Genomic DNA, 26,770 nt, shown 5'->3' with positions numbered 1-26,770 from the left:
TGCTGTCAACTTTGCTGGGGAAATGGAAACACAGGCAACCAGGGTTGTGGCTGAGTGGTTGGATATCCACCTGCCCATGGCAATAGGCCACCTCCCTCAGTTCCCGATCCAACTGCCGTGTCTGCGGGCTGCCATGCCCACCCAAGATCAGACATGAATAAGCTTTGTAGCTCCTCAAGACTGGGCTGCTCAACTTCTAACTCAGCCGGACCGTTTTCCGCCTCGGTATCACTAACAATTTCGCAAGGGGAATGATCGATATCGACACCACTTTCGGGGAGCACACTATTAGATGCGGATGTGTTGCCCGCCTTCTCGGGGGCATGCCGCTCTGGTATAGATTTGCGTGCCATTCGGAAAATAGTGAGCGGATTAAGGACGTAATCCGGCGCACTTTGAACTGGAGGTTGTCTATGGTCGTCACTGGAATTAAAACTTAGCAAGTGAAGACCCTTTTCAAGAAACGGTCTAATATACCTCGTGTCTTCCTCCTCGGCTGACTGATACGGGTCATCGGGTATGATGTTTCGGGTGACCACCTCAGACTCAATACCGGAACGAGCAAGCATAGTTTCTGCTGCGGAGGACTGGTATACGGAGTAAATAGATCAGCAATCGACAATTTGATTCAAATTGGGGGGTTTGAACAAAGCAAGTGAACTAACAAGTGAACTGGCGATTGCATTGAGAGATCCCATTAACTTTAGCGCGTTGATATTACTGCGCAGCAGGGGAATTGCAGCCAATACCAGAGCTTGTGCATTCTCTGAACGCGGATCTAGGATGTGAGTCAAATGATATACCATGATTCGGCTGCTGTCATACGCGATGGTGGGAAGCCAGGAGTCTGCCAACATTTGAGGACCATGCGCAGCTGTTTGACCAATGATAGTTGCCAAAGCCCGAGCTGAATCGAAGAGAACTTGTTGCAGATGCCGAAGGAATTCCCCCTGTTCAGGAGGGAAGTCGAAAGCGGCTCGGAGTTTGTAAAGCGCAGGGGCCCCTAATCGATAGAGGTCACAGATGGTTTGATAATGCGTGCAATGGAGCAAACACAGGGCGCCTAACTGCGAAGTGTCTTTGCGAATGTATATTGCATCTGGTGTAAACTGTAGACTTGCTGGTAAAGAGTCATACCACGCCCGGCAATCTGAATCTAAATGAGCAAATTCTGACGCAGGGTGCCACGGAACCATAGCGTCTCCCAAATGCTTGATATATCTTGTTCATCATTAGAATGCTTCATAAAAGGAAAATAGAGGAAGGTTGCAAATTTTGTGCTGCATATACCTTAGAACCCTTTTGCGGATTGAGATCTGTCGAATGAAATATGCCATTATGCCCATGTTAGGCAACAGAGTCTTTGTATCTATATCTTCCGGTAGGATTTTGAGCCAACTTCCAGGATATAAAGTTTCTGTTAGGCAGGGAACTTGCTGAGTGAAGTTGCGCTCGTTGCATGGGAGTTGAATCTTGATGTCTCTTTCGTCCATCAGCATCAGCTGGTCTACCCCACTGCCAACAAGCGCATCCATTATATAGCAGCTCCACATCAACCGCCGACGAGACTCCTTTGCTGTGACTGGGAGGCCGTTGTCGGTATCCTGGCAGAGGATGTCGGTGTTGTATTCGAGATTGATCTGTAGTGCCTGGGTCATGCGCGTGGTAAGTCCACTCAACATGAAAGCGTTTGCAAAGTTCCCCAATCGAACGGCATAATCATGAAGCAGAACAGCCGCCTTGCTAAATTATTAGTGACTATATTGTGGCATGAATGTGGGCTTGCCTTTCAAGCGGGGTGCGCACCATTAGACTTTCAATGGTTACACGATCTATGGTCTCAAGAATGAGTCGTTGGGCAACTTTAGCCCATTGTGTGCCTGCCAGAAGGACAAATTTGGGCTCAAGTGGAGCTGTAGTCACGCTGTATGACAGAGCATGAAACCTTCAAAATAGAGATGAGCTCATCGGACTTTGCTTCCGCGATGTGAGTTGGTCGGGCTTACTGGGCTCCCAATGCACATATCACATGTAAAAGAGCACTATTGTGGGGATTTTTTGAAAGTTCTCCATCCAATCGTTGCAGGAAAGAAGGTTTGTGCATAAAGGCAAAGGCGCGCAGAGGGTGGACGTTGTCAAAATACTCTTCGACTAGAATCGCGATTCTCGATGAGTTGGGGAGGTAATGGGTAGACAGCCTGCAGCCAGTGAGCAGAAATCCAACGGATTGATACATTGGCGAAAGACTGGATAGCTCACCAGTCAAGCGGAGATGATGAACTCCCGGCAGTTTCCACCAAGGGAAACGCTTGTTGTGATATAGGCGGCGTCCCCATTAAGGTAGGCCGATTGTCCTGCCTAAACGGTGTTTGCTCATAAGATGGTTCAGGCATCGCAGGCAAAGGTGGAGAGGAGTCCCTGTTGCCTGTCGGGCTCAAGTTGACTCTGCGCACCCAAGTCGGCTGTCTAGACTCGACGTAAACACACTCGGTTGAACATTTCCAACGGCATCGTTGGCATGGTCGCTCACCAGAGCATTTGGTCTTCGAAGTACGACATGCTATGCAAGAACGAAATGTCCTTTTTCCTCTCACATAATTTTCCTGGTCAATTTCACGCCCAGTTGTTTCAGAGCTGAGCGGCGTTGTGTAGCCGGCACAGACTAGTCGCAACCGAGCACAATTCCCGCATTCGCCAGGTCTTTCGTCACATTTCACCTGTGAGATTACGATTGCATAATTTAGAATACCATATCGCCTGAAGGAGAGATAGCTTCTCACTTTTCGGGCACGACAGGTGCGACAGCCTACACATATTAGCGGAGTGACCATTTCTGCTTAGGGCAAGACTCACCAAACCGTGATCGCGAGGTTTTTTTATTCGAACCCATGCCAATGATGGAGTCAATAGTAGTGTCACGAACATTGAGATGACATTTCGGACCATCGGTTGGTCGGCTAATGTTATGGCGGGATATGCATGTCGAATGACGAGATCCTAGAAAATGTGGGGAAGGCCTAGATCCTACAAAGGGTTTAGCGTTGGTTATACGGATGCATACAAAAATGTTCAAACACAGCAAACCCATCAAACACCACAAACATACTAAAACTCGGGCCAAGGCTTGGGGGCGGGCCGCCCCTCACCCGTGGACACGAACTTTTCTTACTTCCAAAACAATCCGTACAGTTGATTATTGAGTTACTTTTCTTCATGTCGACATGGGCTCCAAGACAGCCGAGAATGACAGCGAGGGAGGTGGTAGTATGTTACACAGAAATTGACCTCATCGAAATAGTTAGCTGACATTTGGCAGATGCTCCTCCCAGCTCAACCAAAGCGAATGCCACTGGTGGGGAACCACGGGGTGCCCACTGGTCCCGTGATGGTGATGGCACACTTGGAGAAGGAGATGCAGATGATGATGCCGACGGCGACAATACTCCCTGCACCGTTCCCTTCGTGAACTCGCAAACTGCACCCTCGACAAATTCGAAGAAAAAACGAAAGAGGACCAAGAAGAAGTCTTCCGTGTTGAAGCAATCTTCACCACCTCGGGTTCCACTTGCCGATCTCTTTCCCGCTCGGCAATATCCGCATGGAGAATCTCAAATTTATGAGTCTATGGTGGAAAATACGGCCCGGACAACCGCCGAGGAAGTCCGATACCAGTCCCGTCATCACATCGAAGATGAGACCTTTTTAAATGACTATCGGAAGGCCGCGGAGGTACACCGCCAAGTGCGACGCTGGACGCAAGAGAGCGTTCGCCCGGGCCAGACCCTCACGGAAATTGCCGTGGGAATCGAGGATGGCGTGAGAGCGTTGCTCGACAATGCTGGCCTTGAGACTGGCCAAGGTCTCGTATCCGGAATGGGATTCCCCACTGGCCTGTCACTGAACAATTGTGTTGCGCACTATACGCCAAACCCAGGCCAAAAGGATGTGGTCCTCGACGCGAGCGACGTCATGAAGGTCGATTTTGGCGTTCATATAAACGGCTGGATTGTTGACAGTGCTTTCACAATGTCCTTTGACCCAACCTACGACAATCTGCTTGCTGCTGTTAAGGACGCGACCAATACTGGCATCAAGGTAAGCATTCTTTATTTTTATGCTATACCTACCGCTAACAAGTCCTAGAATGCTGGGGTCGATGTCCGCATTAGCGATGTCAGTGCAGCCATACAGGAAGCAATGGAAAGCTACGAGGTTGACATCGACGGTCGCACATTCCCTGTGAAGGCAGTGCGCAATATCACTGGACACAATATTGCGCAGTATCGCATTCACGCCGGAAAGTCTATACCGTTTGTCAAGAACAATGACAATACGAAGATGGAACTGGGAGAGATATTTGCTATCGAGACATTCGGGACAACCGGTCGTGGCCATCTCTTTGAAGGGGTAGGTTTCATCCCCATTGCCTGGACTCGTCACATACTTACCCATTTGTTTAGCCTGGGGTCTATGGTTATGGTAAGGATCCATCCGCACCAAAAAAGATCACATCGCACCTTGCCAGCGCCAAATCCCTGTATCAGAAAATCAACGAAAATTTTGGCTCACTTGTCTTCTGCCGCCGCTATCTTGAACGTCTTGGCGTCGAACGGTACCTGGCTGGTGTAAGTTTTTATAGCTCTACTATCGAAAACGTGTGCTTACAGTAAACAGATGAACAGCCTTGTATCCAATGGCTATGTCGAGGTCTACGAGCCTCTGATGGACGTCAAAGGATCATATTCCGCGCAGTTTGAACATGTATGTGGGCCTTCTTCATCATCAAAAACCCCGCGATTCTAACCTTTCTAGACCATTTTGTTGCGAGAATCAGGCAAGGAAGTGATCAGTCGTGGAGGTGACTATTAGGGTCACCTCAGAGCATTACCGAAAGTGTAGCTCTTCCATTACTTTTTTTCCTGCAGTACCCTACGTCGATCGCTATTCAACATGGCTTTCATTGAACATTCCTTTACCGTTGTCTGCCCTTGTTGTTCATTTAACATGACATCGTCTTGTTTGATATAACATCGATTGCTTCAATTCAAGAATCCTTTTCTCCAATCACTATTTACAGCCCTGGCTCACAATGTCACGCATCTGGATCAGTGGACATCCGTATAAGGGTAGAAATACCACGTCTTTGGCTACATGGACTGAGGCAGAGTGTTAGAATGAGTCGTCGTATCCAAAAGAATAAAAAAAACTCGACTTGAATTGCTAAATTGGAGCCAAGTACGGAGTATTCCGTAGAATCACCAACAAATGCACCAATCGAAGGACAGCTGTCCAGTTGCAAGACAGCTTGGCAATTCCAAAGGCGTAAAATTCCGGCGGAATTCTCTCATGTCAACGCGGTATTCCAATATTTACGGGGTAACCAATCCGGGGAAATTCATAGGTGAAATAAGCCTAAGTAAATATCCACAAATCGTGTGCCGAGTTCAACTTGTTAACGCAGAGTAAACGTGATGTTCTGCCCCTTAAAGCTTCATGGATCTCATCTCATAGCATAGGAAAACACAAGTTAAACTGGACGACAAGATGAGAAACAAAACCTTTTCCATTTTAATTACCTTCCTTGCGGTTTGCAGTTTATCATTCGCATGGACCAATCCTATTCGAAAACCGAGTGGAAGTGACCCCTTTATTGTGCATACTGGTGGATATTACTATCTTCTTACGACTACCTGGAGCGACATTGAGATATCCCGTTCAACGACTGTGGAAGGTCTCGAGACTGCAACGAAGAAAGTGGTATACTCCTCAACTACCTCCTCTCGATGCTGCAATGTGTGGGCCCCGGAAGTGCATTACCTGGGTGACAAATGGTACATTTACTACACTGCCGGAGAGAGTGCCAATCTTGATGGACAGCGCTTACACGTTCTAACGGGTACTATCTACAAGTCCAATCCACTAGAAACTCGAAGTCCAAACTGATGATCTTCCATAGGCGGCACTTCCCCGTGGGACGACTACACATACACTGGACAGTTAACAAACGAATGGTCAATCGACGGCTCAGTCATTCGTTTCAACGAATATGGGAACTACTTGTTGTTTTCGTGTTTCCACGGAGTGACATACCAATCCCTATGTATTCAAAAACTAGGATCGGAGTTTGTCTCTCTAACGGGGAACATTTATGTTATTTCGCAACCGACTGAATCATGGGAGAAGGTTGGAACACCCGTCAACGAGGCCCCCGCGGCACTTTACTTTGGGGGAACTACATACATATCGTACTCGGCGTCCTATTGCTGGACTGCGAGTTATTGCCTTGGTCTCTTAGCCTGGGATGGCAAGACGACTCCCACTCAGGCGAGTGCCTGGTCCAAGAAAAATGGATGTGTGTTTGCTTCGGCGAATAGTAACTATGGAACTGGAAGCAATGGATTCTTCCAAAGTCCAGATGGTTCACAGACTTGGATTGTGTATCATGCCACCACATCAACCTCGGGCGCCTGTGACGATAGTAGGTATACCATGATTCAATTGCTGGGATCGCATAGCGATGGCAGTCCGAACTTTGGTGTTCCGGTTCCTTGGACACATGCCTACAGTGAGCCGAGCTGATATTGATTATTTGAGATGACGAGATATCTGAAACAGGTAGAATGGAGCATTATTTTGTAATTAAGAACATGAACGGGTAGGAATACCTACGTGTAGACCTTTTGTTCGTATTGTTTCAGTGACCTGAATACCCTGAGTAGACTGGAAAGCCCTCATAGTCTATTCATATAGCCTGGTGAATCTTAAGGAAATTGGAAGTTCATTTATCCTGCAAGAGCGAGGGCAAATAACGCCGGAAAACAGTGGTTCAAACAATAAACTCATTGTTTGTCGAAAGTTCTTACATTGACCATGAAGGGAAAATAGAAAGAGAGGAGAAGGCAATCCATAATACGGAAGGAGCGAATGCTTTTATCTGCCCCGTGGGCAACGGTGAAGTCACGATCTATCAAGGAAACATGATAGACCAACACTGAGCAAGATTCAACAGATGTGATAGTACCTCGTAGCCGGATCATATTCGAGTGAGACTTCTGTCTCCATAGAGCTCACGTCCACAACAATCTGCCGCCAGATACTGACCTCGTATGAGTCCGCCAACCCCCCTGACAATACCATGGCACATAGATATCGCTGATAAGGGATTCCTGTGAGATCTGTCTTCTCTAAACAATAACTCGGGTTGACCTCATTGCCAAGAGCGTCTTTCATGTTCTTGCCAACGACATCCTGAGGACACAGAATCATGACCAGTTTCTCCTGAGATGAGGTCCCAGGAAAGTTCGCCGTCGCATTACAACGAACCACCATACCGGGTCGAATGCGGTCTTTGAATGTCCGCAGGTCCCCCTCGGATATCAAGTTACGGGTGGAAATCCGAGTCACGGATAACATGCTCTCCGCGGAACTGGGCACTTGTTGTATTGAATCAATGACACCCTTGCGACCTGCGCCGGAGCCGCGTGTGGAGTCAATGTGTAGGCGCCAAAGCTTAGCATGAAAAGCTTTCGCTTGATTCTCCGTCACACCCTTAGTACGGAGGCAGCGAGCGACGAATTTATTCAACGGGATAGCTAGAAGCTGAGAGCCCGACTCGTGTGGTGCAAGAATGGACGGTGAAATCACGGGATTGCCCGACTTTTCAGTGTCAATATGCCAGCACGGGAGAGTTATGATTGGCATTTGGAATGTATCACTCACCTCTTTGGTGATATAGCTTCGAACAAACTTGTTACTCCACGACTTTGGTATCGCAGGATTATACTCCGCCGCCTGGTACTTGACTTCAGTCGAACAAAGCATATGAGCGTAACGAAGTGTATTTTTGGTTGCCGAGGTGTCCAAAAAACTCGGGTTGATGCAGGCTAATACTGCAGTCTTGGAATTTCGAGTACCAGACGGGTCAAAAACATGCTTCAAAACCTTGGTCAAGGTGCTCTGACGAAATGGAATATAAGGTCCTTTTTGACCCATTTTCACAGTGCCGGGTGTGTTGTTAGCGCTTGCGATACCTCGTATGCAATCCTTGAGTATAGAGAGACTGATATTGATCTCACGGGTCTCTTTCATGCGATCAGCGCTATGGTTGGCCAGGTCCCGTGCTGCCTCTGACTCTGCAAGGTCAATCAAATAGAGGATGCCATCTTCCGAGACTTCTGGTGATATGTCCACGGCTCTGATGCGGCAAATTGCGTGCGAGCGTGAGGATCCGTCGTTCTTCTCTGTACCGGCAGTCTGTCGGAAAGATGTTGCCTTTTCAATCAGTGCTAAAAATTCAGACTTGCTATCAATGGAAAGCTCCTGGGCCCCAACAAGCTGTGTATTGCCAAACGAGTCTTCGAGGATCGAGAACGGCGCACGTGACTCTAAGAGGTCTGATCGTGATGAAAGTCAGCATAGGATATATCACAGTAATACCACGCCATTGACATTATCTTTTCTTTCTTCTGGAATGCAAGAGCGCACGTAGGAAATTCTAGTCGCCTGATGGATTACCTACCATATGCGGAATTCCCGGCAAGCTCGAACATGGAAACATATAGTTTTCGCTGAGTTGTCCAAGCCGCATCAAACAAAGTATCAGCGAGCAGTCGTTCCAATCCGCTGATGGTATGGGTTTTGCCCGAGCCTGTTTGTCCAAAAGCAAACAGTGTGCCTATGCCTCCTTCCCATACTGATGGGAGAAGTGGTTGAAGCAGAATTGTATAAAGTGTCTCTGTAGGGCAATCCGTACCGAACACATTACCAACTCGGAATGTAGATGACTAGGAAGATGTAATTTGGTTTAGTGTTTCTGTTTCTACTTGTCCGCTTGGGCGTCCGAGATCGGGTTGTGTCCACTAACATTCAAAGTCGGTAGACCTCTGACCACTCTCTTCAATTCATGAAGGTCCACTACTCCACTTTCGCTGCGAGGGAAAACAGCGGGGACCTGACCGGATAATGTCTCGTGATCCAATATAGGCCGTATCCGAATGGCTACAGCAATGTTCGAGCAGTCGGCCACGTCTTTATTCTTAGTTGTGGTAGGTCGCCGTGGCTTAAACCGCTGTACCAGACACTGATATCGCGACACATTTGCTAATAGATATTGCTCCATGGTCCTCGGCAAGCAATTCCGGGGATAGGTAGGAAAGAAAGGCGACGAATCCGTAGGTAGACAAGAGTATATAAACAGGAGACACAATATGAATGAAATTTCCCTGTAGCATTGCGGTGTCTTAAAATAGCGGTGAGTAAGCTCAGTTGTGAGCATGGATGTTGGTTAAGGGTGTCCAAGGCACCCGTTATCTGGCAATCATCGTCCCGAGCCTCAAATTTGCCAACCAAGTACACAATGCCAGGTATGACATGTCTCATCCATCCTCTCAGATTACCCATCCGCCCAACAGCCATAGTCCCTCAGCGATCGAAAACCACCCGTGTCATAAACTCCAGGATAAAATGACCGAGCCGCAATTTACGCTGGTACCCGCACTACCACAGGAGTCTTAATTACTCCAAAAGCATAGCTTGAATTATCCCCCGCCGTTAATAAAACGCCGATAGCAGCCCCTTGCATCATTAGGCGCGCAATATTTTGAACCACGACCGCCTTTCGAGGTACTGCCCCGGTCACGGTAGGACTTGATTGGGCAACATCAGGTGAAAGTGTAGCTAGACTGCAGATCGAAGAGATTATTTGCGGGATCCACGGGGGTAGGGTAGGAGACAGGGCCGGCCAGCACGAGGAGACCTAAGGCGACGGTCAACTATCTGACAGCATTCGCCAGGTATCTACAACTGGAGGATCCGAATCTAGCCACGATTGGAATATATCGCCGTAGATGTTGACATCATGATCGGTAGAAGTGAAGGTAACACTATCTTCAGTTCGCTCGGACTCGCTGAGATCGGAGTTGATCTTTTGAAGGGCTTCGGTGACGAGGATGATAGATTGCTCGGGGGCGGGGTTCTGTGAAAATTGCAGATAAACGACAGTCATGATGGGTAAGATCAGTCGATGCTCTTAATTTTGTGTTGGATCGGAGGGGAAAAAACGAAGTCCGAGGGCCACCTAGGCAGATTCTGGTCCAGATATAACCGGTTTTGAGTCAGAGAGACAACCATAGAGTTCATTGAATAGGAGGATGAGAACAAGATTAAAAGTGGGCATGTGATGCCTTCGGTCTCCGTTTATGACACCGCTCTGCACGTATATCCATCGTAATTTATAGGTTCTAGTATTGAAGCCCATTTTCCTTGGGCTTTGTGCTGACACATTTACGCTTGAATCTTGTTTTCACTCAAGGCACGCATGAACGAGGATTTCTGACAGTGCCTGATGCGAACCTTGGACCTATGTCCGCAGATCTTACTTGATTGTTCGCACACATAAGAGTAATTTGCTTAGTCGTAATTTCCTGGGGCCCGGCTATTGTTGGATGTTGATTGTGCTTAGAGACAACAGACTTTGGTAACAGCCGAGACATAGCCTCAACTTCAGTTTACGAATCAGCCATGGTGGGGGTAACTATCGAAGAAGTATTTTCTGCGGAAGTTTCCGTTAGTCCAACTAGGATGCTTAAGGTCGTGTAGTATTAGACGGTCTTCAAGTGCTTTGGATCGGACATTCATACAGGTCTTCAGATGACGCCGTGATCTTATTTATCGGTTGATATTTTAGTGGTCCCAACCTAACTCATGTATTTCGGTAACAGTTTTTCATCGAATGATTTTGATATATGAGTACCGCAAAGTAGCTCATAAAATTCCTACCAAGGTCGTGGTGAGGCCGACTGGACAAAACTTGAATGAACAGCAATCGAATGGTTTTGACTAATGTCCTCGACGGAGTCATTTGAAGGGTGCATGCCTCCATTAGGACCGACAGTGACATAGTTAGTTAGTCCGATTTCATCGTCGTTTGCGCCCTTCATTTTATTGAAACCATAGTCAAATGTTGGTCCATGGTTGTTGATTTTATTCCTTTGGAGACCCTGCCCGGAACCACTTTGTCCTTCCATTCCTTTGGAAGAAATACCGGTGGCCCGTTGTGAATGCAAACTGGATAAGATTGATCGATGGGCGAGTCGGGCAAGCGGAGCAAGATGCGGCATACAGGCACAAACCACAGCGACTGATGGCTCGATGGTTGACCAGATGAATACAGGCCCCATCAGCCAAGTCACATCGGCGGTCTTCATAAACTCCGATAGAAAATAGATTCGCACGATGCTGGCAACACATACACTATGATAAATATAGTTCAGCTCTAGTCACCGAATGAGGTCTAGAAAGAAAGATGGAGGGGACGTACAATATTCCCACGGCCATAATGCCACAAATTGCTAGTTTCTTCCGCAGAGTCATTTGGAGCTGGGCGATTCGCGGAAAAGGGATTATCAGAATGATAAAATCATTCAGCATGTTAAGGATCCCTAATGCGAGGAAGAATTGGTTGACATTGATGCATTTCCCCTTCGTGTCGCTGAATTGTGTCCAAAAATGGGACACTGGTCGGCAAGCATTTCCCATGGTTACCCAAATGATGATTGGATAGGAGAGTGTGAAGAACAAGCCACAAAAGAGCGCCACTTTCAACGACTGTTCCAATGGGGAAAAGACTCGCCTGTAAAAAGCAAGTATCGAGAGTCTGGTGCAAGTGCAGGCCGCTGCATAAATAAACGTGTAAGAGAATAGGAGCTAAATAAACCTGGATTAGAAGATCGTATGGTGCTTTTGGAGGGAGTTCTCTTACTCTGTACAAATCCATCAATTCTTCCAGCTTGACAGCCCAGATGTGTTTTCCAGAACCAGTAGTGCCGCCTAGATACGTTGCTTTATTAAACAATGCTGTTTTGCCTGGAGCTTTAGTTCTCACCTGCGACACTTAATGCAGTTGTACCAGATATACAAGTCTTTGTGGAAATATAGTCAGTAAATTTGATCTAACCTCGTCAAGCGTTAACTCACTAATGCCGCAATAATTGCCCAGTCATCCGCCATCAAGGCATTTCCAAGGATAATCCGAGCAGTAAAGCGTAGAATCACAAACACTGCCGCGAGACAGAGCATTGCAATGACCACGCCATTATTAACCGATACATCACTCGCAGTGAGGTCAACATTCGACGGAGCCGGCCCAAAGAGAGCGATAATGACCGGGTCTTCATTCATAGCAATATGTCCGTCCTTGGTGGGTGAAATGTCACAACATCGAACTAATTTCTGTCGTAGATTCTCCCCATCTGCCAAGAAAGTAATGCAAGCATACGGCCCCTGAGACTAAATCATAAGTACGTTGAAGAGAAACTCATTACTGCATGAAGATATTGCCCTGACAGTGAAACCGGGTTGTCTTAGTTCACAGACTAACGTTATGACAGGTGATCGGCGTCGGCCACAAAAGCGGAAAAAGTACCGATCCCACCAAACAAACGCGTTCGCAGTCGAGAAGCGGCCTTATTCGGGAGGGATCGCCGGGAATTATCCTCGTCTAGTATGGAGCAAGACGGCCGTTGTACCCTTATCAGGAACGCTTAGCGCTAGAGCCAAATCCTGCACCGCTAGGCTATCTTATGATTCCAATAATTACCAGTGCCAACACAATTCAGCAAGACCGAGACTGCCTGACGATTGACTAATTATATTATTTGAGGTACTGTATATGCGATGCAAGTGATTAGCCGGAGTTGAGTGCCTCGGTACAAGAGTTTGTACAATCCATCACAATGTTGTTATCCGCGCTATATTTTAGTGAGATTGCGATGTCCGGTCCCGCATGGCCCTAGCAAGCATCTTGAGGTTTCAGTAGCCGGGACAATGCTCATTGAGTCTGTCTGGCCAATGAAATGATATCATGTAAAATGTTTATTGCAAAAGTACCGGTTCATACTTCATATTCCACTTAAAATTTGTACAATAGTACATTCCAGATTGTACAAAAATCCCCGCAGAGGCTATGTTTATTAGTCCCGATATACCCAACCTTCACCCCTCTAGCAATCAGTACTTCCCCTTTTGCAAACCCCCTATTTCCGAGTACCCTAAACCAATTGATGCAACATGGGCTCTATTATGTCTGAGCAACCGATTCCTGAGCTCACAGCTTTGGAGCGCATCGGGCCGAAGGGCTATCTTCGTTATATCTTCCCCTTTCAGCTCCAAGAGGACTATGACTTGGATGAAGTTATTGGAGTTCTTCAGGCCGGGTACCAAGATCTCATACAACGAATCCCAGAGGTCGGGTGCGAAGCCGTTCCCGATGTCAGTTTGAAACAAAGGGGTGTCATGAAGCTTCAGAAACCGGCCAATGAGGACATAGGGCGCATCGTGGTCAAGGACCTGCGTGAGTCCTATGAATCCGATTACGCGGAATTGAAAGGTAAATCTTTCCCGGTGGCCTCCTTCGATGCCGATACGTTCTGTGCCCGTTCTGTTTGGCCTTCGGCTGGAGACCAACTGCCAATCTCACTTGTGCAGGCTAATTTCATCCGCGGAGGGTTGGTCTTGTCATGGTGCATCTTCCACATGGTGGGCGACGGTACGACATTCTATACTTGGACAAACATCTGGGCAGAGGCGTGTCGGCGGGCACAGGGACTAAACATCCAGGATCCCATCCAGCTTCCAGAGGCCATTTGGAAAGACCGCGCACAAGTGACGAAATCGTCCGGCCGCAATGCTGGAAAAATCGAAGACCATCCAGAGTATACCCTTCTTCCTTTCACACCCCCGGGAGCCCCGCCAAAGATGACTTCCCTGAGCCATCGCGGTCAGATTTTCTATTTCTCGCCGGAATCCTTAGCAGCTATAAAGGCAGAGGCGTCCCCAGGCAATGCGACCGAGCCGTCTGATCAAAAATGGATCTCGACCAATGATGCTCTTGCGGCGCTACTCTGGCGTACAGTTATGGCAGCCCAGTCGCCGCTAGAGACTCTTGAGGGTGACCCTATGTCTGTTTACAATATTGCGATTGATGGGCGGCAACGGACCGACCCCAAGTTGCATCCAGAGACTTTAGGATGTTTCCTGGAGTATGTTTCAGTCTCGGTGCCCGTCCGCAAAATTCTTAGTACGCTGAGTCTGGCCGATCTGGCGACGAAGATCCGCAAGGCACTTATAGCAGCCGACGAGCAGTTCACGGATGACGTGGTAACTCTCGTAGAGCAGGTTGAAGACGTTGATCGGCTGGTACCTACCGCGTTCCTGGATGTTCCCGGTTTCAACTGTGTGCTAACCTCATGGGTGAACTTCAAAATGTATGGGCTAGAGTGGGGACCACTGCTGGGCAACAATATTGAGGCTATACGAGTGCCCCATGTCGGTTGCATTAACGGCGGTCAAGTCGTGCTCCCAGTGTTGCCGAATGGTGGTATGGAGATTCTGGTCGGCGTGGAAGGCAGTTCCTTGGACCGACTGCTGAATGACCCCTTGTTCACGAAATATGGTGTGGCTCGGTAGAGTCTTCATGAAGAGTAATTCGGCAGCTTGTTGTAGATATACGACACTATATCTTTAACATCACTGCTGGCTTTATTTCCTTCTTTTCCGCATTCAAATCTCCAGAGCCCCAAACAACTCACCTTGGAATCGCCCTGATGTTGAAAGTGGGCCGAATTGTTAGTCGGCAGCTTTCTGAAGGTACAGCGAATGCAAAAAGGATCCGTCTGATAGTTGTTTGTATTCCGACCAACCTGGTTCTTTGTACGGATTTTGTTTATTTCTGCCCCGGCTCTGGATTCTGTGTATCAAGTTCGAGATAGGATCGTGGTTGAATCATTGAGGATAACGTGAAGGGGATGGTTTGCTAGTATCGCCGTGACCTCATTGGCCTAACGATGGGATGAGATATGCGACATAAGTCAATTTAATGATAGTTCGCTTTATGCATGAATGCCATATCATCGATGCGACGAGCTCACTATTATCTGAACGGAAAAGTAGCAAACCTGTCTGCCCAGATGTTTCATATTCCGTGTGATCATACGAGTGAGAAGCGATTACGTTGGCCACATGAAAGGCTTCAACGAGGAAGGATATGGTGCTTTTTCCAAACAAATGACATCCTCCTGCTGATGTACACGGAGATGGAAAAATCAATTCATCTCTAATGTTATTCCTTTTATATGGTAAGAAACAATGGCAAAAATAATGATCTAAAATTCCACTAATAATAAAGTCGTGTTGGCTCATTTCTCCCCAGGACCCTTTCCTCTTCTCACAAACTCTCTGAGCACATTGTCCGTCAATTTAGCTACCTCGTTACTATAATCATCCCAGCCCATACTGCAGAACCAGTTGATACTGCCAACGGAGAATACCGCACCACCTCCAGAGGTGTCGTAATAGACCAGATCACTTCTGACCATATCACAAGTGGTACCCAGAGTGTTCACCATGGGGAACATGGAGTCCTCGTTGAAAAGTCCAAAGGAGTCATCATGCTGCAAGCTTCTTCCCAGCAAGACCGCATTGGATGGTGTTCCAAGCGCATAATCAAGGCGATCAATCTCGTCGCCACTGGCGCCGCCACCGAAACCCTTTTCGCCAATCGGCTTTGTGACGTCAATGTCCTTGAAAATCCAGCTGTATTTCTCATCCTGGGCATATTTCAAATCCATCGTATAGGCCTTTCCTGGTCCAGTACCGAATGCACACGGTCCAATACCAAAGAGGTAGTTGGGAGCACGACCGCGGCTGCGCCACAAACCTCCAAGGGTCCCGGTGAGACTGTGCATGCGTTCTCCGGCAGGGAAAGTGACAGAGCGACAACCCTGATCGCCCTTGCGGACCTCCATGCGGTGAGGCCGCTCATTGACAACATCGGCAACCCAGTAGAATCCGTTGCCGCCCAGATACATCAAGTTGCCGCCGGATTTGGCAAATGCGCTGAGGGTGTCGAGAGAGGCGAGAGTGTGGTATTCGGGGTGGCATCCAGTGATGAGGGTGGTGTATTGCGCGGTTGACTCCTGACCTCTGCTGCTCAAGCAGTGATCGGTAATAATATCATAGGGAATTCCAGAACGCTCCAGGAATCCAACCATGAGAAGATCAGCGCTGAATTCGCGAGGTCGGTCCAAGGCCCAGTGTACAAATCCGGGTCGGAGATTGAGAATTGGTCGGAGAGCAGTGGAGTATGCATTGGGGGAGCCGTCCGTGTGCACATCATAAGCTGAGAGACCCAAATCTGGTCGTCGGGATAGTCTTTCATAATACTCATTTCCTGGCCCGATGCTAACTCCATCTGGGGTTGTCATCGCCGACGACTTGGTCACATCGTACATGCGCTCATTAGCGTACGCGAGGTATGTGAATGTTGTAAGAACTAACGCCACCTTTGCCGTGGAACTGGGGTTCGGTCTGACGAAGAATGTGATCATGTCGCTTGTTCCATCCGCACACTTGACCTCAACGGCGTATGCACCGGAGCGAGCGCTTGATGGAACAGTAATAGTGAAGTTTGTTGACCATTTGGCATCATCCAGATCATCCTCGTGGAAGTGAATGGCTCCATATCCGTATGAAGCTTTGGTCCAGTCTGGCTGAGTGCCATCCCAGTTATATCCCTTGACGCCTCGTGTGGGTGCATTGATCAACACACCATGGCGATCGTTTCCAGACACATCAACGATCGAGTCGCTGGAGATATCTTTGGAGAAGTCATACTGCGCAACAGTGCGGCGTGATGAGCCCGTGAAGGTGAAGGAAGGAGAGTCGATCCGACCATTATAATAGTTCGATGACTTGGAGCTCTGCTCATCAATGTCCTTGAACATGCCTGCACCAAACAACAAAGAGTTCGAACCCAACACCATAGGTGCCGACAGGTCGGTAGTCATCTTTTCCCCATCGGGGGCAGTCTCGGCTAGACGGTACAATTGGTGAATGCTCGAAGTGAACGTGTTGTTCACGACAGTGAAGCTGATTTTGAGCCATCTCCAGCGATTCACGAGAAGTTGGCTCTCGATGACCTGAATTTTATCGCCTGTGCCGATGAAGAATTGAAGCTTAGACTCTTTCAAAACAACGGCGAATCCAGTTCGAGAAGAGACGTCAAGACAAGATACAAGAGTCTGGCAGAAGTAGGAAACATCAAGCAAGTATGGCTGAGCATAGAACTCTACTTCGAAGCCCTCTCCCGCTGCAGGTGCCACGTCCGCCCAGGATGGGATAATAGCATAGGAACCGGCACAGGCATCTTGGAAACAACCATCCTCGTGGTGACCAACGGGGACCTCGGTGATATCCTCTATCACAACGGGGGGAGCATGAGCACCGCTAAACCCCTGAACAAGACGTACTAAACGGTGATCATATCCCTTTTCGGTACTTGAGATCTAAAAAGGGTTAGCATATGCAAAGTGCCGAGATACTCCAGGGAATACCTCCGTGGACCTGACCATGGATGTAGATAACTTACTTTGATGTCAACCGGTTCTCCAGGGGAAACAATCCAAGGTTGAGCATAACCAATAATTTGAGTCTGAGACATGCCTGTAAAGCCGGTTAATTCAACATTTCTTGGCTTGTTAGTCCGGAATGTTAGCGCTTACTGGGAAAGGCAAAAGAGGGGTTAGATCGGTCCTGGATCAGAGAGAGACCTAAGAGTTCGTCTGCCCATTTAGTACAGGAAGCTAAGCTTTTAAAAGCTCTATAGTTCAAGGATACTCACCTAGATTCCAGGATTGGTAAGTGAATAATTTGCTACATTCGGAATGAGAGGAGAGATGTGCCACTTATCTATGCCTCAATCTACCAAGTGAATGACCCGATTGGGTTAGAGATAGAGAGTATGCGTGTGACAATTGTAGCTTCCTCCCGACATCCGATCGGCTAACCCCAAATAGGCGATGGCTTGACGGGGGGTGTTTAGCTCTGCCGGCTGGCTTTTCCCCAAGCTCCCATCTCAAAGGCGTGTTGTACCACACTAACCCGGTCGGAAAGCAGATCTAGTCCACCAATCGCTGGTGCGGAGATTTGGAGCTAACAGTCCTGCTTATCCAGTGGCGTCGACTAAATCCCCTTATCACCTCGCTTGGAGTCTTATCATTCAGTGCTACGCTACGAAATTCATTTAGGCCAGTTTATCTTTGTATTTTGTATTGGTTTTTCTACCCCTAAGCTATCAATGCAGTTCAAAAAGTGGAGCAAATCGAATTACAAATATTACTCGAGATATCCTATCTCCAATATGGGGTCATTGGAGTAGGGGTGTAACCTTAGTGTAATATACGAGGCTGGGGAGCGAAAATCTCCGGCTTTTGACGCCACGATACCAACCATCATGGAGCTCGAGATTACAACATTACCACCTTCGGTAGGAGAGACCAAGGTATTATACGCTAAGTACCCAGACCCACTCTGGGGAAACACAATTACGGGTTACCCCAGACTATAGATACGTAATCGGCAATCAATGACAAAGTGACCGGTTAGTTAATTCATTCTCTTCGTGAAGTGTTATCTGAGGAACTTTATATAAGCTTGGCATGATCTCCTAGAATATTTTCCCATCTTGCTCATCCAAGACTTTTCTCTCCTTCATATTGCCCAGAGAAGAGGTTCGCTCATCATGGCCAAAGACAATCACGATATTGAAGCCGTGGCGGACGCTGCCTCGCAAACTTCTACCCCGGGGGCGATGGAAGATGTCGAAATCGTCACTCTCACGAATGAAGACGTATGGCTCACACTGATACGCCTTGGTAAAAGAAACCTAGCTAATCCCTGTCCGTTTAGAACATTCGCATTCGGAATAAGACCGACAAAACGATCCTAGCTATTCTTACCTGGGTATACTTCTTGCAGGTGAGACAAGTTAATGAACCATCCATTCTATACGATGCTGATGAGCCGCCAATTAGGTCTTAGACAAGGGTGTTTTAGGAACTGCTTCCATTTTTAATCTCCAGGAGGACACAGGTCTCGTTGGAAGTCAATACTCTCTGGTTTCATCCATTGCCCCTATTGCGCAGGTTGCATGGCAGCCGTTCTCGGCATGGCTTATTGTCAAGGTCCCTCCCCGTATTCTGATGCCCTCCATGGTCTTCTGCTGGGGAGTTGCAGCAACCTGTACCGCCGCATGCAACAGCTTTGCCGGCTTGGTCACCGTTCGTTTCTTCCTCGGTCTCTTTGAAGCTGGGTGCTTGCCTCTCTTCGCCATCCTCACTGGCCAATGGTATCGTCGTGTCGAACAGCCACTCCGTGTGTCCATATGGAACTCCATGAACGGCACAGCCACTATGGTGGCCTCTGCCTTGTCATATGGACTCGGCCATATCCCCTCGGATCTGCTGAGACCGTGGCAAATGTAAGTCACCGTGGATCATGTTACTGAATGTCGCTAATTCTTTCGCAGTATCTTCCTTGTTGTTGGATTGGTTACTATTATCAGCGCGCCCTTTATTTACTGGAAACTTGACAACGACATCACCACCGCCCGCTTCCTCACCGAATACGAACGGAAACAGGGCGTGGAACGTCTCCGCGCCAATAACACTGGTGCTTCCTCTTACGACTTTGACTGGTCTCAGGTTATCGAGGTTGCTCTTGACCTTAAGAGTTGGCTTTGGATTATCATGGCCTTGCTACCAAACATGGGATCGGCGATGACGAGCACTTTCGGACCTCTTATTGTCAGGGGTTTCGGCTTTGATGCATACGAAACTTCTCTGCTCAACATTCCTTTCGGTGCTATGCAGACTATCGTCATCATCAGCGGCTGCTGGGCCTCGTACAAGTTGAAGCTAAAGTCCGCCATTTTGATCGGTTTCATGATCCCTGTCGTGGTGGGTATCGCAATCCTCTACGCACTCCCCCACGAAGCCTCCAAGCAGGGTCCTCTTCTCCTCGCATACTATCTTTGCTCCTTTTTGTTTGCCGCCAACCCCCTTCTTCTCTCATGGGTCGTCGCAAACACTGCTGGTGCCGCCAAGACCTCTGTCACGATGGCTCTTTACCAGGCTGGTTCTTCCGCTGGTGCCCTCTCTGGCCCGCTTCTGTTCACCGCAGAGCAAGCTCCCTCATATCGCCCCGGTATCCGGGCTGTTCTCGGAGTCTTCATCGCTTTGGTTGGTTGTGTTGTCATCCAGGTCCTCAATCTAGCCTGGTTGAACAGAGTAAACAAGAAGAAGAGAGTCAGCAATGGAAAGATGGCTGAAGTCCAAGATCAATCTATGACTCATGGGTTTGAGACCAACGGAAAGGTCCAGGATCCAGCTCCAACGGAAGTACCATTCGTGGACTTGACTGACCTGAAAAATGACGAATTTGTGTACGTTTATTAAGCGAAAGACTTGGAAGCCCTGCCAGGGAAGCAGTGGATGTTTTTGTGTTCTTGCATGATTGAGAAAGCAATGCATAGTCGGACATTATATATACCCCATATCTAGAATTTTTGCCAATGATGAAATGTTTTCTCCCGTGACTCGAAAAAGATGACATACTGGTGTTACCATTATCACAGATTTCGACGTAGCCACTAAGAATGCCTGTCCATAGTATAATACCGTGTGTCACATGATTGTACCCCATAATGGACTTGTACAGTCTTACTTCCTCTTTCTCCATAGTTCTACAACCTTCCAATATATACGTATTCCCTGATTATCCCCAAGCTCTCAACTAATCTGTACATTCAAACACGTGAAATCTAACATGATGTCAAGTCACTTGCCATATAAGAGTTCTAATCGGACTATAGTCATTTCTTTGCATTCGACTAATTCGACTAAACAGCTTAATAACTTAATGCACACTAGGTTATGTATGAATCTAGAATTATTGAGCATGCGCGTCTAAATTATGCAATATGTACAATAGCAAACGTCGACGTGTGGGATTTGCGGGTTACTTAGTTAAAATTGCTTTCCTATACCTAATTACGGAGGTTGATTAATTACAAGTATGCAGCAATATTGATAATTGAAATTTTTGTTTTGAGAAAATCTATAGAGCTATGATGCATGAATCATAAAATCGGAGAGAAGAGGCATAGCAGGCATGGGCATAACTCGAGGACCAAGACAAAGAACCTCATGCGTTAAGAGACAGATTATGCGAAAATAGATCACTTAGAAGTGGCCCTCGATCTCGATGGGGGTGTATACCTCCTCCAAGTACTTCTCTTCCTCGGCGGTAAGCTCCTTACCGCGTGCGGACAAAGCATCCTCGATTCTGGCGACGCTGCTGAATCCAATGATAGGACTAGCCACGCGCTTCAGCTGCCAGGCCAGTGTAACTTGAGACATAGTCCATCCCTTGCGCTTAGCGAGCTCCTCGACTCTGTTGATAATTTCCTGAGATTCAGGGCGCAAGCTGGCAACGGTCTCGCCAGTAGATCTGGCAGTGGTTCCGCGGATATTCAGGGGACGAGCAAGCTGTCCTTCTGCGAGAGGGCCCCACTAATGATAAAGCAATCCAGTCAGTTACAAGAATTGTGGAGGGTGAAGATAGGAAGGGTCTTACGGGGACAACAGCAACACCAGTCAGGTTGCAGTAACGGATCATCTCACGTTCTTCCTCACGGTACAGGAGGTTGTAACGGTTCTGTTTTCATGGTTAGCACTCCGCATAATCTAGTCGGGGTTTTGGAATGGTACGTACCTGCATGGCAACAAACTTGGTCAATCCCATCTTTTCGGCGTATGCCTGCATCATGACAAACTGGTAGGTGAACATGGAGGAGGCTCCGAGGTAACGGATCTTTCCAGCAACGACAAGGTCGTGAAGAGCGTGCATGGTCTCCTCAATGGGGGTATCGGGGTCGAAGCGGTGGATCCAGAAGACATCAATGTAGTCAGTCTCGAGACGCTTGAGGGAATCATCGAGAGCCTTAAAGATGGCCGACCGGGAAAGGCCTTTGCACGACAGTTAGTATGTCTACTTCACAGATGTAGTTGTCATAAACTCACCGAACTGGTTCACGTAATCCTTAGTCTTCTTCAGATCCTCAATGATGGGGTATGCGTGGAACTGTTGTTCTCCAACACAGCTGTAGGCCTTGGTCATCAGAACCAACTTGTGGCGGGGGATCTGATATTCCTTGATAGCCTGGGCAATAACGCGCTCGGAGTCGCCATTGGAGTAAATGTTGGCGGTATCCCACTAGATACAGTTAGTTTTCGGGTTTCTAACCAAGTGAGATGGGGGCACAAACAGTGTTGACACCACGGTCATAGGCAGCCTTCAGTAGGGGGAGGGCCTTATCAGCACCAATGACCCAGTTGGCCCACTCGGGGTTTCCAATGCTCATACATCCAACAATGGGAACGGAGACACGGAGACCACAGTTACCAAGGCGTCTATATTCGACCTTGGTCTCGGCCATAGACTTGGCGACTCCTTCGGGAAGGTTTGACATGATGGAGGTTTAGAGGTTTGAGGTTTGAACGATTTTCCAGTTTAACTTGCAATGGTTTCAGGTTTCGTCCTGACCTGCCTTTTATAATTCCTAATAGTATCTCTATAACATACATCTATACTACATTGCAGAGCAGAATCCGATGGTCGGGTCGGTTATGGTGGGGGAGGGGGAAAAATGAAGTGGAGGTTGGGGAAAAAGGGAAGGGCCGATTGGGGGCCGATGACCGAGCCGATGTTGGTTGCCTATTTAGGAACAGCCGCTCGCCTACCCAAAAGGGAAATGTCTGTTATCTCAAATAGGCAGGCAGATACACATTTCTGTTTTGGGGAAAGACGCGGGGTACGGGTTAGATGTGCTATTATGTAAGTAGAATCGAAATATAACTATACATGTACACGTGGTCCATTCAATCTACAGCTAATTTACAACGTGCAGTAGTAAAACACTAGTGTTATTTAGTATCTACTAGGTCGTCTCTCGGGATTAATGCCCAAGTCTCCCTGATGAACCTATCCGTCAATATGCAGAAGATAGCTTAATAAAATAATAAACTAAAAAGAAACTAGGATGCTTCATCTCTCAAGCTTTGACAGGTCCCCCGCCAAACCCTATCTAGGATTTGTGTACTCCGTTATCTAAGTAATTAACACTCTACACAGTAAGTTGCATTTATAATTCCACATGTTTGATCTCTCTAACGTTACAGCAGTGGAAAAATGTTATGGTAGCGTCGTATCGCATTTAATACAACATCTCCATGGGGATCGACTTAGCGTCTTATAGGATTCATAGAGCTCATTGACCCTTGGCGTGCGGGGTCCCGTATCTTTCAACTGATTGGACAGGCCAACAATAACAATAGGCGGGGAGTGGAAGTGGTGGCATGGTGGTTGAATACTTTTGCCGTGTGCTATCGGAGCGCCTGTGATAGTCACGCCTGGTCTTCGGCCGATTTTTATTTTTTTCCCTCCCCTTCATCATAGCCTCACCGAAAAAAAAAAATCAGTAATGAGTGGCCTACCTACCATCTCTCGTGAAGAGAATCGTCGCCCGTATGGTCCACGGTCGCGAAATGGCTGCCTGACGTGTAAACGCCGCAAGGTTCGATGCAATGAACGCAGACCTCGATGCTATCATTGCCAGCGTCTCAATCTGGAATGCGATTGGAAAGCTACCCAGCCCCGACAGACCCCCTTGGAAAACGACGCCGATCCGTTCAAGTCAAACGTCACTTTGGAGGTGAACCAGCTGTCGCAGGGTCCTCACATGTTTGACTTTCAATCCATGACAGCTCCCACAGAGGGCTTTTCCATGTTCCAAAATGTCTATTTTCCCGACTTTGGTGATTTTACCACCTTGGGAAACGCTTCCTATGAGCAGGCGCGATCTAGCGATGCAGATTCCCCGAATTCATCTAAACCCCAACGACAGTCACCACAACAATCCCCCAACGCCAATCCCGATGTCGAAAACCCACTACATTTACACTTGCCACCAATTCTTGATCCGGTGGAGAATGGCCCGAGATGCGCTTCGGCGCGGGAACTGCTGGAAAGCATGGCGGCCTCTTCCCCGATGCTCCGATCTTCGATCGCGGCCTTTGAAGCCATCCAGTCCGGAAGTGCGGGAGCGATAGCGGACTACCAACAACACTACGACAACGCTGCAACAGAGTTGTCGCAAAAGTTTGAAACATCCGCGGGGGAAATTATAATCAGCAATAATGAGCTCAGATACGTTCTGGCCACGATCTTTTTTCTTACATACATAAATGTCAGTTCATGTAACCCGGTGGATTGGTGGTTTGCTTTGACTGACTTGGAATTCAGTTCCTTACTGCACGACTGGATCTAGCCTATTTGAATCTCGGGAAGGCGCATAACGCCCTGCAAGCATCCGAGAGGGGTGCATTAGGCTCCACGGGTATGTAGAATAACTCGCTAGCTTGGTGCTCCACCTGCTAACGGCGTATCAGAGCTACGAATCATCTCTTGGATTCGGTTGTTAGACGCCCGAGCGGCATCGGCCGGTGGGGAAGGAGTCTTGGTCAATGACACGTCGGGAATCTACACATGTACCTCGCCCCAAAATTCGGCCTCCCCGAGCTCAACCCCGCAAAGCATGAGCTCCACCACCAATCCCGGGGCGCACGAGGTGATTTATGATTTGCTCTGCCAGCCAGGGATAGCGTTCTTTATGGAAGTCCAGACCATCACCGGTCGTATCACCAGAATCGCTCATAATCACCGTAGCCGAGGAAGTGTGGAGGACGAGACTGAGGTCATGGCTATTGCCGCGGATATTCTGTCGGATCTGGCATCCTTGTATGACCGGCGACCACCACTGACAGACCATGCTGTGGCCGGCAGTATTGGCAACGATACTCTGGCCGAGCCACTCGCGTCTACTATTGTTCGCTCATTCCAGACGTATATGGCTAATTTTTACGCCTGCTACATTCACCTGCATCGAGTCGCACACCGTCATTTGGTTCGTTCCAAAGCAGCGGTGACTGCACTATCCAAAATCAAGGAAATAGTACATTGCATGGTCAACAATAATGAATCTATATCGGTCAACATGTTGTGGCCACTATTTCTATGGGGTACTGAAGAAGACGACTATGACGAATTTCAATGGATCCTTGAGACCATTCGTGGTCTTCAACATGTCTTCACCAACGCGAACATGACCGCCGACGTGCTGCAGGAGACCCAACGGAGACAGCGTGAGGGAGGCAAGCGGGTTGACATTCGTTCAGTGTGCCTGGAGTTATTCTATACCACATTCGCTATTGTTTGAAACTCACTCATCGGCTTCTGTGAACGTGACATTTGACGGAAATGATGATTTTGCGATTTTTTTTTTCATTCTTCTATCATCTAGCGGGCATCAATATGTATACTTTTTGATCTCTATTTAAACCTTCTTGGCCTTCAGCTCCTCCTCAACGGGGAGAAGGGGTGCGACCAGGCGCACGACACGGTCTTGCTTCTCCTTGTCAGAGAACTTGGGGAAGGGGCGACGGCAGTGTGCGCTGGACAGGGGGTAACCACGCTCCTTGGCGATAATCCACTTCATTCCGCTGACATCGGATGTGCCAATTCCCCATTCGGGAAGGACCAGCTTCTTCTGGAGGGCAGAAGCCTCTGCCATCTTTCCAGCCATGTACAGATCGTAAATCTCAACCATAACCTGCCAAATATGTTAATAATAGATCGTTTTGCCATGGGCGGGGGTCTTCTCTTACCCGGGGGAAGATGTTGGCGACACCTGAAATGCAACCAGTGCTGCCAGCGGCGAAGGCAGCAACGAGCCAATCACTCATACCAGACAAACTGGTGAACTGAGCAGGCTCGAACTGTGTGGCGACTCTCTGGGCCTTGCCGACACCTCCACAGGTCAACTTGACAGCGGCGATATTGGGGTGGGCGCCAAGCTTCTCGAGCATGTCGCAGTTAACATCCAGACCGGACAGAAGGTTGGGGAAGTTGTAAATGACAATGGGAATGGGGGCACGGTCGGCGATCTCCTCGAAGAAGTCGGTAATGGCCTTCTGGGTCATGGCCCAGTGGAAGATGGAGGGCACCAGAGTGAGGGCGAAATCAGCACCGTTCTTGTAAGCGGCCTCGATCTGGACAAGGATGTCACGGGTGGAGCCAGCCAAGCAGCCCATAGTGACAGTGAAATCAGTCTTGCCATGGGCGTCGGCGATCTCCCGAGTCTTCTTGACCAACAGACCCTTCTCTTCGACGCTCAGAGTGGCTGATTCACCGCTGGAGCCGGCGAGGACAACTATGATTCGATTAGCTCTACACCGTCAATTTGGAGATCGTACCAATAAGACTTACCGCCGTGCATGCCAGAAGTGACCATGTACTCCAAGTGTCGTTCTTGGGTAGCCCAGTCAATCTCCTGTTGCTGATCATCCTGGAAGAAGGTGATAGAAGGGCCATGAATGCCGGGGGGGGAAGGACTTGTTGATCTTGGTGGATGCCATGGTTGTAGGATAGATGACTGTGAATATTGTGAATAATAGTAGATATCCATTACTACGAATTTTGGCACTCATTAAGTACTACTACTCCTTACTGTAGATGTTCGCATGTCTCCGCGTATCATGGGGATCCAGGTCCGTGATGTTGGACCCGATCGGGTCATATTGCGACGCGATCGGATCTCCGATCGGATCCTGGCGGTCGCATTTAGATTTGTGGAGTCATGGAGAGGGGTATCTCGTGGCGCCGGGTGGCATCGCGTGGCTGTCTTAGGTCGCTTAGATTCTTCGCCGCAGAAACAAGCCCCGGAAACTGTGATAATGCAGTCAGCATATAGATCTCTTGTGAAGATAAACCCCGGAACCAGTGGAACGGGTGGATATCTCCTAGGGTTTGCATTTTGCGG

The 26,770-nt window shown here is 48.2% G+C and overlaps 12 protein-coding genes across 12 annotated transcripts; 5 read left to right on the top strand and 7 right to left on the bottom strand.

Moving 5' to 3' along the window:
- Positions 1-5: 5 nt before the first annotated feature.
- Positions 6-2,393, bottom strand: N7447_006122 (fungal specific transcription factor domain-containing protein; the record flags this gene model as incomplete). Its single annotated transcript, XM_057230384.1, has 7 exons — positions 6-423; positions 478-587; positions 666-1,221; positions 1,291-1,739; positions 1,807-1,945; positions 2,007-2,198; positions 2,260-2,393. The coding sequence occupies 7 exons, from the start codon at positions 2,391-2,393 to the stop codon at positions 6-8; spliced, it is 1,998 nt and encodes a 665-aa protein (XP_057085474.1).
- An 828-nt stretch (positions 2,394-3,221) lies between these two features.
- On the top strand, positions 3,222-4,869 carry N7447_006121 (Winged helix-turn-helix transcription repressor DNA-binding; the record flags this gene model as incomplete). The annotated part of the gene is made up of 6 exons (XM_057230383.1): positions 3,222-3,264; positions 3,317-4,095; positions 4,144-4,407; positions 4,461-4,625; positions 4,675-4,761; positions 4,813-4,869. 6 exons carry the CDS (start codon positions 3,222-3,224, stop codon positions 4,867-4,869), a joined length of 1,395 nt encoding a protein of 464 aa, XP_057085473.1.
- A 675-nt stretch (positions 4,870-5,544) lies between these two features.
- Positions 5,545-6,579, top strand: N7447_006120 (glycoside hydrolase family 43 protein; the record flags this gene model as incomplete). The annotated part of the gene is made up of 2 exons (XM_057230382.1): positions 5,545-5,896; positions 5,957-6,579. The coding sequence occupies 2 exons, from the start codon at positions 5,545-5,547 to the stop codon at positions 6,577-6,579; spliced, it is 975 nt and encodes a 324-aa protein (XP_057085472.1).
- Positions 6,580-7,002: 423 nt separating this feature from the next.
- Positions 7,003-9,118, bottom strand: N7447_006119 (uncharacterized protein; the record flags this gene model as incomplete). Its single annotated transcript, XM_057230381.1, has 3 exons — positions 7,003-8,384; positions 8,519-8,783; positions 8,864-9,118. 3 exons carry the CDS (start codon positions 9,116-9,118, stop codon positions 7,003-7,005), a joined length of 1,902 nt encoding a protein of 633 aa, XP_057085471.1.
- Positions 9,119-9,766: 648 nt separating this feature from the next.
- On the bottom strand, positions 9,767-10,003 carry N7447_006118 (uncharacterized protein; the record flags this gene model as incomplete). Its single annotated transcript, XM_057230380.1, has 1 exon — positions 9,767-10,003. One exon carries the CDS (start codon positions 10,001-10,003, stop codon positions 9,767-9,769), a length of 237 nt encoding a protein of 78 aa, XP_057085470.1.
- Positions 10,004-10,772: 769 nt separating this feature from the next.
- N7447_006117 (uncharacterized protein) lies at positions 10,773-12,192 on the bottom strand (the record flags this gene model as incomplete). The annotated part of the gene is made up of 4 exons (XM_057230379.1): positions 10,773-11,250; positions 11,318-11,703; positions 11,759-11,826; positions 11,970-12,192. Coding segments are annotated over 4 exons (1,155 nt in total), but the record flags the coding sequence as incomplete, so codon positions are not given.
- An 873-nt stretch (positions 12,193-13,065) lies between these two features.
- N7447_006116 (Transferase) lies at positions 13,066-14,463 on the top strand (the record flags this gene model as incomplete). Its single annotated transcript, XM_057230378.1, has 1 exon — positions 13,066-14,463. The coding sequence occupies one exon, from the start codon at positions 13,066-13,068 to the stop codon at positions 14,461-14,463; it is 1,398 nt and encodes a 465-aa protein (XP_057085468.1).
- A 728-nt stretch (positions 14,464-15,191) lies between these two features.
- Positions 15,192-17,494, bottom strand: N7447_006115 (N,N-dimethylformamidase beta subunit family domain-containing protein; the record flags this gene model as incomplete). The annotated part of the gene is made up of 2 exons (XM_057230377.1): positions 15,192-17,339; positions 17,423-17,494. The coding sequence occupies 2 exons, from the start codon at positions 17,492-17,494 to the stop codon at positions 15,192-15,194; spliced, it is 2,220 nt and encodes a 739-aa protein (XP_057085467.1).
- A 1,080-nt stretch (positions 17,495-18,574) lies between these two features.
- Positions 18,575-20,288, top strand: N7447_006114 (Major facilitator superfamily domain general substrate transporter; the record flags this gene model as incomplete). The annotated part of the gene is made up of 4 exons (XM_057230376.1): positions 18,575-18,682; positions 18,742-18,810; positions 18,867-19,312; positions 19,361-20,288. The coding sequence occupies 4 exons, from the start codon at positions 18,575-18,577 to the stop codon at positions 20,286-20,288; spliced, it is 1,551 nt and encodes a 516-aa protein (XP_057085466.1).
- A 786-nt stretch (positions 20,289-21,074) lies between these two features.
- N7447_006113 (aldo/keto reductase) lies at positions 21,075-22,363 on the bottom strand (the record flags this gene model as incomplete). Its single annotated transcript, XM_057230375.1, has 5 exons — positions 21,075-21,404; positions 21,469-21,549; positions 21,607-21,860; positions 21,915-22,107; positions 22,160-22,363. 5 exons carry the CDS (start codon positions 22,361-22,363, stop codon positions 21,075-21,077), a joined length of 1,062 nt encoding a protein of 353 aa, XP_057085465.1.
- Positions 22,364-23,374: 1,011 nt separating this feature from the next.
- Positions 23,375-25,168, top strand: N7447_006112 (Zn(II)2Cys6 transcription factor; the record flags this gene model as incomplete). The annotated part of the gene is made up of 3 exons (XM_057230374.1): positions 23,375-24,139; positions 24,196-24,289; positions 24,342-25,168. 3 exons carry the CDS (start codon positions 23,375-23,377, stop codon positions 25,166-25,168), a joined length of 1,686 nt encoding a protein of 561 aa, XP_057085464.1.
- Positions 25,169-25,285: 117 nt separating this feature from the next.
- On the bottom strand, positions 25,286-26,416 carry N7447_006111 (dihydrodipicolinate synthase family protein; the record flags this gene model as incomplete). The annotated part of the gene is made up of 3 exons (XM_057230373.1): positions 25,286-25,561; positions 25,617-26,161; positions 26,218-26,416. 3 exons carry the CDS (start codon positions 26,414-26,416, stop codon positions 25,286-25,288), a joined length of 1,020 nt encoding a protein of 339 aa, XP_057085463.1.
- Positions 26,417-26,770: the final 354 nt, after the last annotated feature.

Source organism: Penicillium robsamsonii (assembly GCF_028829455.1).
Source record: "Penicillium robsamsonii strain IBT 29466 chromosome Unknown utg000003l_segment0_segment0, whole genome shotgun sequence".
Classification (NCBI taxonomy): domain Eukaryota; kingdom Fungi; phylum Ascomycota; class Eurotiomycetes; order Eurotiales; family Aspergillaceae; genus Penicillium; species Penicillium robsamsonii.
The sequence above is the reverse complement of the archived record's forward strand: the minus strand, read 5'-3'. Positions and strand labels throughout refer to the sequence as shown.